The sequence below is a fragment of the Pan paniscus genome, chromosome 14, assembly GCF_029289425.2.
Source record: "Pan paniscus chromosome 14, NHGRI_mPanPan1-v2.0_pri, whole genome shotgun sequence".
In the NCBI taxonomy this organism is placed as follows: Eukaryota; Metazoa; Chordata; class Mammalia; order Primates; family Hominidae; genus Pan; species Pan paniscus.
In genome coordinates, this window is record NC_073263.2 from 24433567 (window position 1) to 24445730 (window position 12164).

The window sequence follows — 12164 nt, forward strand, 5'->3', positions numbered from 1 at the left end:
TTTGGAGCTCTAAATCTTGAAACAAATCCTGGAAATACATCAAAACAGAATCTCTTCAGAGCATAAATCACACCAGACCTGTAAAACAAAAATACAAGTTAAAAAGCAAAAACAAAAAACAAAAAAACCAAAGTACACAGGCAACAAAGAGCACCATGAATGCAATGGTACCTCACGTTTCAATATTAACATTGAATGTAAATTGCCTAAATGCTCACTTAAAAGATACAGAACCACAGAATGGGTAAGAACTCACCAACCAACCATCTCCTGCCTTCAGGAGACTCACATGACACATAAGGACTCACATAAACTTGAACTGAAGGGGTGGAAAAAGGCATTTCATGCAGATGGACACCAAAAACGAGCAAGGGTAGTTATTCTTATATCAGACAAAACAAACTTAAAGCAACAGCAGTTAAAAGAGATAGAGAGGAACGTTATATAATGGTAGACGGCCTTGTCCAACAGGAAAATATCACAGTCTTAAACATATGTGCACCTAACACTAGAGCTCCCAAATTTATAAAACAATTACTAATAGACCGAAGAAATAAGATAGACAGCAACACAATAATAGTAGGGGACTTCAATATTCCACTGACATTACTAGACAGGTCATCAAGACAGAAAGTCAACAAAGAAACTGGATTTAAACTATACCTTGGAACAAATGGACTTAACAGATATATACAGAACATTTCATCCAACAACCGTAGAATACCCATTCTATTCAGCGTATGGAAATTTCTAAGACCATATGACCTCAATAAATTTAAGAAAATTGAAATTATATCAAGCACTCTCTCAGACCACAGTGAAATAAAACTGGAAATCAACTTCAAAAGGAACCTTCAAAACCATGCAAATACATGGAAATTAACCTGCTCCTGAATGAGCATTGGGTCAAAAACAAAATCAAGATGGAAATTAAAAATTTCTTCAAACTGAACGACATAATGACACAACCTATCAAAACCTCTGGCACACTGCAAAGGCGGGTGCTAAGAAAAGTTCCTAGCCCTACATGCCTACATCAAAAAGACTGAAACAGCATAAACTGACACTCTAAGGTCATATCTCAAGGACTAGAGAAACAAGAACAAGCCAAACCCAAACCTGGTGAAATAACCAAGATGAGAGCAGAACTAAATGAAATTGAAACAAACAAAAAATACAAAAGATAAATGAAAGAAAAGGTAGTTCTTTGAAAAGGTAAATAAAATTGATAGGCCATTAGCACGATTAACCAAGAAAATGAGAGAAAATCCAAATAACCTCACTAAGAAACGAAACAGGAGATATTACAGCTGACACCACTGAAGTACAAAAGATCATTCAAGGCTACTATGAACACTTTTATGCACATAAACTAGAAAACCTAGAAGAGATTGGATAAATTCTGGAAAAATACAACCCTCCTAGTTTAAATCAGGAAGAATTAGATATCCTGAACAGACCAATAACAAGCAGCAAAATTGAAATGGTAATTTAAAAATTACCAACAAAAAAAAGGACCAGACGGATTCACAGCAGAATTCTGCCAGATAATCGAAGAATTGGTACTAATCCTTTTGACACTATTCCACAAGGTAGAGAAAGAAGGAACCCTCCCTAATTCATTCTATGAAGCCAGCATCACCCTAATACCAAAGCCAGGAAAGACACAACCAAAAAAGAAAACTATAGACTGATATCCTTCATGAACATAGATGTTAAATCCTTAACAAAATACTAGCTAACCGAATCCAACAACATATCAAAAAAGTAATCCATGATCAAGTGAGTTTCATACCAGGGATGCAGGGATGTAATATATGCAAGTCAATAAATGTGATACACCATATAAACAGAATAAAAAATCACATGATCTCAATAGATGCAGAAAAAGCATTCAACAAAATCCAGCATCCCTTTATGCTTAAAACTCCCAGGAATTTGGCATACAAGGGACATACCTTAATGTAATAAAAGCCATCTATGACAAACCCACAGCCAACGTAATTCTGAATGGGGAAAAGTTGAAAGCATTCCCTCTGAGAAGTGGAACAAGACAAGGATGCCCACTCTTAACCACTCTTCTTCAACATAGTAGTGGAAGTCCTAGCCAGAGCAGTCAGACAAGAGAAAGAAAGGGCATCCAAATCAGTAAAGAAAAAGTTAAACTGTCACTGTTTGCTGATGATAGGATTGTTTAACTTGAAAACCCTAAGGACTCCTCCAGAAGGCTCCTAGAACTGATAAAATAATTCAGCGAAGTTTCCGGATACAAGATTAATGTACACAAATCAGTAGCTCTTCTGTACACCAACAGTGACCAAGTGGAGAATCAAATCAAGAACTCAACCCCTTTTACAATAGCTGCAAAAAAATAAAATACTTAGGAATATAACTAACCAAGAAGTCAAAAGACCTCTAGAAGGAAAACTACAAAACACTGCTGAAAGAAATCATAGAGGACATGAACAAATGGAAACACATCCCATGGATGTGTAGAATCAATATTGGATGGGTAGAATCCATCTGATTCTACCATATTGCAATGGTACCCATATTGATGGGTAGAATGAATATTGTGAAAATGACCATACTGCCAAAAGCAATCTACAAATTCAGTGCAATCCCCATCAAAATACCACCATCATTCTTCAGAGAATTAGAAAAAACAATTCTAAAATTCATATAGAACCAAAAAAGAGCCCACATAGCCAAAGCAAGACTAAGCAAAAAGAACAAATTTGGAGGCATTACAATACCTGATTTCAAACTATACTATAAGGCCAGTCACCAAAACAGTGTGGTACTGGTACAAAAATAGGCACATAGACTAATGAAACAGAATAGAGAACCCAGAAATAAACCCAAATACTTACAGCCACCGATCTTTGACAAGGCAAACAAAAACATAAAGTGGGGAAAGGACACCCTTTTCAACAAATGGTGCTGGGATAATTGGTTAGCCACAGGTGAGAGAATGAAACTGGATCCTCATCTCTTACCTTATACAAAAATCAACTCAAGACTGATTAAAGACTGAAATCTAACAGTGTAAACTATAAAAATTCTAGAAGATACCGTTGGAAAAACCTTTCTAGACATTGGCTTAGGCAAGGATTTCATGACCAAGAACCCAAAAGCAAATGCAGTAAAAACAAACATAAATAGCTGGGACCTAATTGAACTAAAGAGCTTTTGCATGGCAAAAGGAACAGTCAGCAGAGTAAACAGACAACCCACAGAGTGGGAGAAAATCTTCACAATCTGTACATCTGACAAAGGACTAATACCCAGAATCTACAATGACCTCAAACAAATCAGTAAGAAAAAAAAATACCAAAAAGTGGGCTAAGGACATGGATAGACAGTTCTCAAAAAAAGATATACAAATGGCCAACAAAGGTATGAAAAAATGCTCAACATCACTAATCATCAGGGAAATGCAAATCAAAACTACAATGCGATGCCACCTCCTCACTCCTGCAGGAATGGCCATAGTCAAAAAATCAAAAAACAATAGATGCATGCGTGGGGTGAACAGGGAACACTTCTACACTGCTGGCAGGATTGTAAACTAGTACAGTTACTATGGAAAACAGTGTGGAGATTCCTTAAAGAACTAAAAGTAGAACTACCATTTGATCCAGCCTTCCCACTGCTAGATATCTACCCAGAAGAAAAGAAGTCATTATTCGAAAAAGACACTTGCACATGCATGTTTATAGCAGCACAATTCACAATTGCAAAATCGTGGAACCAACCCAAATGCCCATCAATCAATGAATGGATAAAGAAACTGTGATTTATACATATATATATGTGTGTGTGTGAATATGAATGATGGACTACTACACAGCCATAAAAGGAATGAATTAACAGCATTTGCAGTGACTTGGATGAGATTGGAGACTATTATTCTGAGTGAAATAACTCAGGAATGGAAAACCAATCATCGTATGTTCTCACTGATATGTGGGAGCTAAGCTATGAGGACACAAAGGAATGGACTTTAGGAACTTGGGGGTAAAGTAGGAGGGGGGCGAAGGATAAAAGACTACAAATACGGTGCAGTATATACTGTTTGGGTGATGGGTGCACCAAAATCTCACAAGTCACCGCTAAAGAACTTACTCGTTTAACCAAATACCACCTGTACCCCTATAACTTAATGGAAAAAAATTTTTTAAAACTTTTAAATGTATACTATTATAACTCTTATAACTTGGTTAATATAGAATGTTGCTGTTGGTAATGGTTTTCTTTTTATTTAGAATCATTCTGACTAGCAGCTACCAGCTGGAAAGGTGTAGGCATATACAGATCTCAGTGCATTTTTTAGAGATGTTTTCTAAAGAAATGTGTCTACCATATTTCAGATACTTATTGACCAATTTCCCTGTGCAAAGTACCATAAATAAGTAAATAGACACATGAGACACAAGCCTTACACTCAGTTAACTCCCAGTCTAAGAAATAGATCTGATAAACAGAATTAAAAGTTAGATGGTTTGTCCTAAAAAACATGGGGACAGAAAAAAGTTCTAGTTAATTGAGGGTTCTAGATTGAGTTTTTGTTGTTTTAAACTTTGTGCCATTTTTATAAAAGCTTAAACCTTTGCAGATGATCACTGGCCTGAGTTAACTTTCATTCACCTTGGTCCTCCTGGAACTTGGTTGAGTTCCATAAAACAATTAAGAATACAACAAAACACTTCTTCAATGAATGTATTTTTCTGAATCTAAAAGCTTTGAGCTGATTTCTTTATATAATGGCACACAGTAACCTAAAATAAAATGTTCACTAATTTGTATATGTTACAGACAACACTGACCATTTATATCTGCAAAATGCTACTCTAACTCCTAGTGACTATGACATTATTCTACAAGAAATGTCATGTGTGCAAATGAAAGAAATTAAGTTTCCAATTTTTAAAAAAATTGCCTCATTTAGGCTGGGTGCGGTGGCTCAGGCCTATAATCCCAGCACTTTGGAAGGCCAAGGTGGGCAGATCATTTGAGGTCAGGAGTTCAAGACCAGCCTGGCCAACATGGTGAAACCCCGTCTCTACTAAAAATACAAAAAAAATTAGCCGGGTGTGGTGGCGCGACAGTGTCTGTAGTCCCAGCTACTCGGGAGGCTCAGGCAGGAGAATCACTTGAACCCAGGAGGCAGAGGTTGCAGTGAGCTGAGATCGTGCCACTGCACTCCAGCCTGGGTGACAGAGTGAGACTCTGTCTCCAAAAAAAAAAAAAAATTGCCTCATTTACTATATTTTGTGACATATTTCTTTCCCCAAACTTTCTTAATGGTTTTACAGAAATTCTGGAAGATAATGTGCTCTTAGTTGAGCTTTTCGATTCTCTTGGTGCTCCTGAAATGACTACTACTAGTATTAATGACCAGCTAGTTAAAGAGGGCCTAGCATCTTATGAAATAGGGTAAGTAGATATGTAACCTTTCATTGTTAGTTCATGTTCTTATGTAACATTGTAATCACAAGAAGGGAAACTGGCATATCATTCCCCATTGGAGATGAGCTTAGACTGTAGACCTGAGAATTTTCCCTGTCCTGGACCAGAAAAAATAGAAAATAACTGGAGTCATTAATGAGGACTAGAGTGACTTTTCCCTCCATTACTAAGGAACCCAGAAACCAAGAGAAAGGCTCCTTGAGAGTGCTTCTAAGGAAAGGAGACTGCCGTCTTATTTCTGCTTAGGAAGCCCCTTGTGCCTGATTGAGAAAGGAATTGGGAAGAGAAATGGCAGGATGGAGAATAAGCATAGTGGTAGAGTAGCTTACATTTCCATTTGTAGAAATGTTAATTTTCCTGGATTCAAGTGGATACTTTGAATGATAACCAGGCTTGAGCCATTGTGCTAATACTCACCCAGGACAGGCTAGTGGTTAGGGTGACCCCAGAAGCAGAAGAGTAGAGTGGTGGCAAGGACAGGTGGGAGGGTTTTGAGGTCAAGACAAAGAATTCTTCCACAACAGGGACTTGTGCAGTGGGAGTGGCCCTGGAGGAGGCTGAGATGGGCGGATCACTTGAGAGGAGTTTGAGACCAGCCTGTCCAATATGTTGTAACCCCATCTCTACTAAAAATAAAAAAATTAGCTGGGCGTGGTGGCGTGCGTGCCTATAGTCCCAGCTACTCGGGAGGCTGAGGCAGAAGAATCACTTGAACCCAGGAGGCGGAGGTTGCAGTGAGCTGAGATTGTGTCACTGCACTCCAGAGTGTCTGACAGAGCAAGACTCTGTCTAAAAAAAAAAAAAAAGGAAAAAGAAAGCCAGTATTCAGATAGCACCCACATGTGATGCCTGTCAGCATAAGCCAAAGAAGTAGTGACACCCCATAGAGGCCTGCAGTGACTCATACTAGTATTAATGATCTGTGGACATGCTTTCCTGCTCACTCCCATGCTGGAGGAGCTAGAATCAGGAGCTTTTCCACTATAGGTCTCAAATGAGAGCGGAAAAGAAATGAGAATAAACATTCAAATTAATGTTGAACTGGGCCGGGCACAGTGGCTCACGCCTGTAATCCCAGCACTTTGGGAGGCTCAGGCAGGCGGATCATGAGGTCAGGAGTTTGAGACCATCCTGGCCAATAAGGCGAAACCCCATCTCTACTAAAAATACAAAAAATTAGCGGGGCATGGTGGCAGGTGCCTATAATCCCAGCTACTTGGGAGGCTGAGGCAGGAGAATTGCTTGAACCTGGGAGGTGCAAGCTGCAGTGAGCCAAGATCACATCACTGCACTTCAGCCTGGGTGACAGAGCGAGACTCCATTTCAAAAAAAAAAAATTTTTTTTGGATTGAATCTTCTCCTTTCTTTTTAAAGTGAGGGTTATTGAAGTATAACTTATATACAGTAAAAAGTCACCTGTTTTAGGTCCACAGTTAAATGAATTTTGACAAAATAGTCATATAAGTATCATCACAGTCAAGATACAGACCTGAGCAAATGCAAACAAATATTTTGCATACAGTTCTTTTCATTAACTTTTGTTGTTTTTCAGATACATCCTCAAAGATAATTCTCAAAAGCATATTGAAGTTTGGGATCCTTCTCCAGAAGAAATTATTTCAAATGAAGTACACAACTTAAATCCTGTGTCTGCAAAATCTCTACCTAATGAGAATTTTCAGTCACTTTATAATAAGGAATTGCCTGTGCATATCTGTAATGTAATATCTCCTGAGAAGATTTATGTTCAGTGGTTGTTAACTGAAAACTTACTTAATAGGTATAATATATATATATAATATATAAGGAAAATATTGCATATGATTTTATACTTTATTCTGTTTCAAAGATCTAGAAGTCATAAATGTAGATTTTACTAGCAAAATTATTTTAACTAAGTAGTCTCAGCTAGTTAGAAGTATGAAAATAGGAAATCTGTTGGCTGTTTTCACTGCATTAGAATTTATTCATTCTACAAATACCTATTGAGCACCTACTATATGATAACCAGTATTATAAGTGTTAGGGATACCCTGGTATAAAACATAGACAAATCTTTGTTACCATGTAGCTTAAACTCTAGTAGAGGGAGAGAGAGTGAACATATAAAATTTTTAGTGTGGCAGATGGTGATAAGGGAAATAGAAAAAAATAAAGCATTTAGGGAGGAAGGCACTTTTAGGATGGTCAAAGAAGACCTCAGAGACAGTGACTTTTGAAACAGGCCCCAAAGAAGGAAGGAGGGAGGTAAGCCATATAAGTGTCTGAGGGAAGTTTATCTCAGGCAGAAGGAAGAGCTAGTTCAAAAACCTGAGGAAGAAATACACTTGTACATTCAAGGAAGAACAAGGTGCCCAGCTTGGCTGGAGCGGAATGAGCAAGCGGGGATTGTAGAAAACATGTAGCCAGAGAATTATATAAGAAAAGGTTTGGAAAGTTAAATATTTTTTATCTCTATAGTTTAGAAGAAAAGATGATAGCTGCTTATGAAAACTCAAAATGGGAACCTGTTAAATGGGAAAATGATATGCACTGTGCTGTTAAGATCCAAGATAAAAATCAGTGGCGAAGAGGCCAGATCATCAGAATGGTTACAGACACATTGGTAGAGGTAAATTACAGAGTTAAAAGTGTAATTGTGAAGGTGAATGCATTTTGTATTTTTTTCCCTGGAGTTAAAACAGTTTTCATTGAGTTTTTCAGTTTGCCAAAAAAAATTTCGAAATGTTGTTTGTCTGTAGACTTAAAGTTATTATTTTCTTAGGTCTTGCTGTATGATGTGGGTGTTGAACTAGTAGTGAATGTTGACTGTTTAAGAAAACTTCAAGAAAATCTAAAGACAATGGGAAGACTCTCTTTGGAATGTTCTCTGGTTGACATAAGGTAGTTTTTAGCTGAGTAATTTTCTCATTATTTTAAATATTTTTAAATGCGTTCTCATCAGTTTTAATTTTGCTAAGATATTCTGAAATTTTCCTAAAATCTAGTTAATTTTGGACTTCAAGAGGGAAAGAGAGAAGTTTGGAGCACGTAAATTTAGTGGCATTAAGAAATAGAGATAGGTGAGTATGAAAGTGCCTAGATAGAATTCAAACCGTTGAATATTAAAAATTTTACTTTGAGGAACAACAAACACAGAAATAAATTGTGTAAGTTTAGAATTGCATAGAAAGCTAAAAATATGTAAATTACCAAAAAGTGAATTTGTGGAGGATTCTGGGAAAACGACAGAACAGTTGTAGTCTACTGGAATCCCACTATAAAAACAGCAACTTGGATAGTAAAACTAAAGACTACACAGTCAATATCTACAACAAAATCAGATGGCAAGTTACTTCTGTGAGCCCTCAAATATTAGCAGGTGGGGTACACCATGAACCAGGACCTTTACAGTATCAACATTTGTGTGGCAGGATTTGGAGGGAAGGCAGACTAGGATTCCAACATCTTTGAGAATAGGAATCGGCAACGGTATTTCACTGGCGCATGCAGGCTAATCTGAGAATAGCAGCCAAAACTAAGGGATAAGGCAGGATGCAGTTCTTATCTGAATGCAAGAAAGAGATCTGTAAATGTGCCAAACTCCCACAATACTGGAGCGTTTTGAGCCGTATAACCTCTTGAAAGTAAACTGAAACTCCTTTCCATAACCCCACACTGAGAAGAAATTGCTGGGAATAGACTTCAATTTGAGCAAGACAGGCAGTGGAGCAAAGGAAAGAAAAGATCCAGATGAAAGGAGGGGAAAGGGCCAGGTGAGGTGGCTCACACCTGTAATCCCAGCACTTTGGGACACTAAGGCAGGAACATCACTTGAGGCCAGGAGTTCAAGCCTGCAGTGAGCTATGATTGTGCTACTGCACTCCAGCCTGACACAGTGATTTTTTAACCTAAATACAGAATTTTACAGTTTTTCCTGCCAAATTTCTTCTAATTGGTTTTGAAACTCAGATATTTGATTTTGTTATTCCATGTCTAGGCTGCCCCATCTAATGTTGTATTATCTGTAGATTTGAAAGCATACCTCTGTCAGAGTTGTAGTCTACAGTTTATGAGCTAAATCGAACTAATATGCACTTGGCCTGCAGAATGTTTTTTGAACTATGGCATATTAACTCTTTAAAAAACTAGTAAATTTCACATAAAAATTTGAGTTTCTTTTATTGGCAAAAATTGGATATCTAGCCTCTAAGCCAAAAATAACTGGCCTTCCCCCAGAGGTTCAGAACAGTTGTTAACTTTTGTTAAATAAACCCTAGCTGCTATTCACCATAGAATACCAGATAAAATTGTACATATAGGAAACAGCTCTATCATTAAGTCTACTGGCGGATTGTTTGTTATTGCTTTGATATGCTACCACAGTTATCCAAATCACTTGGGGTAGCTTGTAGTTCTAGACCAGGGTATCCAAACTTTTGGTTTCTCTGGGCCACATTGGAAGAAGAATTATTGTCTTGGGCCACACATAAAATACACTGACAGTAATAATAGCTGATGAGCTAAAAAAAATTGAAAAAAATCTCATAATGTTCTAAGAAAGTTTATGAATTTGTGTTGGGCTACATTCAAAGCTGTCCTGGGCCGTGTGCAGGTTGGATAAGCTTGTTTTAGATTGTCTCAAATTTGATCACTGACTTGAAGCCAATTGCATGTTATTTGGCTAAAAGACATATACACATGCACACACTTAGGTATACATATATGTGTAGGCTTTTCAGACATGGATTATAAATAGGAATATTAGAAATATGTTTACCAATAAAGCTAAAAGATTCGAAAGACCCTTTCAGCATTATTATAAAAACTTTAATGAACCTGTGTGTGATTTTTTTTTTTTTTAAGAAATAAACCATACTGGTTTATCTAGCTTATTTGTATCTCATCTGCAAGGATCTCATGAGAGAACTCCAGATACACTATACAATATACCTTAACATTTATTGTCTACTAGGACAGGCATTGTATGATGTGCTTTACGTGTGTTAGTTTAGTTCTCACAATAATACCGACATGGAACTATTATTATCTTCATATTACAATTGAAGAAACTTCATGATGAGAAATTAAGTACCTTACCCAAAGTTATCTATATAAATCTAACGTTGGTTTGATTTATCTGTTTTGGGAACCTGATCTTTTTATTTATTTTATTTTATTTTTTTTTTTGAGACAGAGTCTCCCTCTGTTGCCCAGGCTGGAGTGCAGTGGCATCATCTCGGCTCACCGCAACCTTTGCCTCTCAGATTCAAGCGATTCTCCCACCTCAGCCTCCCGAGTAGCTGGAATTACAGGCGTGCGCCACCATGCCCGGCTAAGTTTTGTATTTTTAGTAGAGATGAGATTTCACCATGTTGGCTAGGCTGGTCTCAAATTCCTGACCTCAAGTGATCTGTCTGCCTCGGCCTCCCAAGGTGCTGGGATTATGGCGTGAGTCACCACGCCTGGCCTAAAAATTGATATTATAATAGGATAGCTTCTTTTTTTAAAATTTGTTTTATTCCCTAAACATCCTTGTTCTGATAGGATACCTTCTTCTTAATGACCCATTTCTCTAATCTTACAGGCACCTCTTCCTGTTGTCTGTGATCACTGATGGTGACAATGGGACACTAAATCTTTTCAGTGCCCTGGAATGGAAGTCTCAGCTCACATACTATATAAATCCTATGTTAGTTTTCACTTTGACATTAAATAGTTCAATCAGAATAATTGAACAGAATTATATCAGTCCCTTAATTGTACCTAACAGTACAGAGAATGTGTTTGTGTACATACTTTAAATGGTATCTTACGGACTGGAATGGAATACCATTATCATTTTAAAAGCCTAATAATAGCTAACCTTTAAGAACTTCTGGAACCTGCATTAATTGTCTTAAAGACACTATTTCACTTAATCCTAACAACAAACCTTAAAGATATAAATACTATTTATAGGTAAGGAAATTGAATATTTAAGAGGTTAAGTATTTTATTATCTGGATAAAATATCTGCTGACTGTTGAGTTAGGATTATAAACACGGTCTGAACCCAGAACCGGGACTCTAACCACTCTGTTTTACTGTCATTTTAAGAAATCCCTTTTAATAGATTGTTCTTAGGTTGATAAAATATATATTACACTCAGTTTACCCTTTTACCATTCTTAAGTGTACAGTTCTATGACATTAAGAACATTCATGGCCGGACGCGGTGGCCCACGCCTGTAAACCCAGCACTTTGGGAGGCTGAGGCAGGCAGATAACTTGAGGTCAGGAGTTTAAGACCAGCCTGGCCAACATGGTGAAACTTCGTCTCTACTAAAAATACAAAAATTAGCCAGGTGTGGTGGCAGGCACCTGTCATCCCAGCTACTTGGGAGGCTGAGGTAGGGAGAATTGCTTGAACCTAGGAGGCAGAAGTTGCAGTGAGCCAAGATTGTGCCACTGCACTCCAGCCTGGGTGACACAGTGAGACTCTGTCTCAAAAAATAAAAATAAAAAAATCACATTGTTGTATAGCATTTACCACCATTTCATCTCAAGAACTTTTTCATCTTCCCTAACTGAAATTCTATATTCATACATTTTTTAAATGTTAAATTAATATTTATATCCATAATAAATCAATGGATAACCTTGATGTTACATTGACTTATATTTATATACCACCGTAATAAATAAACCATAACTGGTTCCAAGAGTTCCTA

At 37.3% G+C, this 12164-nt stretch overlaps 1 protein-coding gene across 9 annotated transcripts in view; it reads left to right on the top strand.

Moving 5' to 3' along the window:
• Positions 1–12164, top strand: part of RNF17 (ring finger protein 17) — a 133281-nt gene that overhangs the window by 88822 nt on the left and 32295 nt on the right. For all 9 annotated transcript variants that reach the window (XM_055096554.2, XM_055096552.2, XM_055096553.2 and 6 more), the window contains 4 exons: positions 5319–5439; positions 7025–7252; positions 7933–8083; positions 8237–8355. In XM_055096554.2, coding sequence (XP_054952529.1) covers positions 5319–5439; positions 7025–7252; positions 7933–8083; positions 8237–8355 — 619 coding nt within the window. The remainder of the gene's footprint in view (positions 1–5318; positions 5440–7024; positions 7253–7932; positions 8084–8236; positions 8356–12164) is intronic.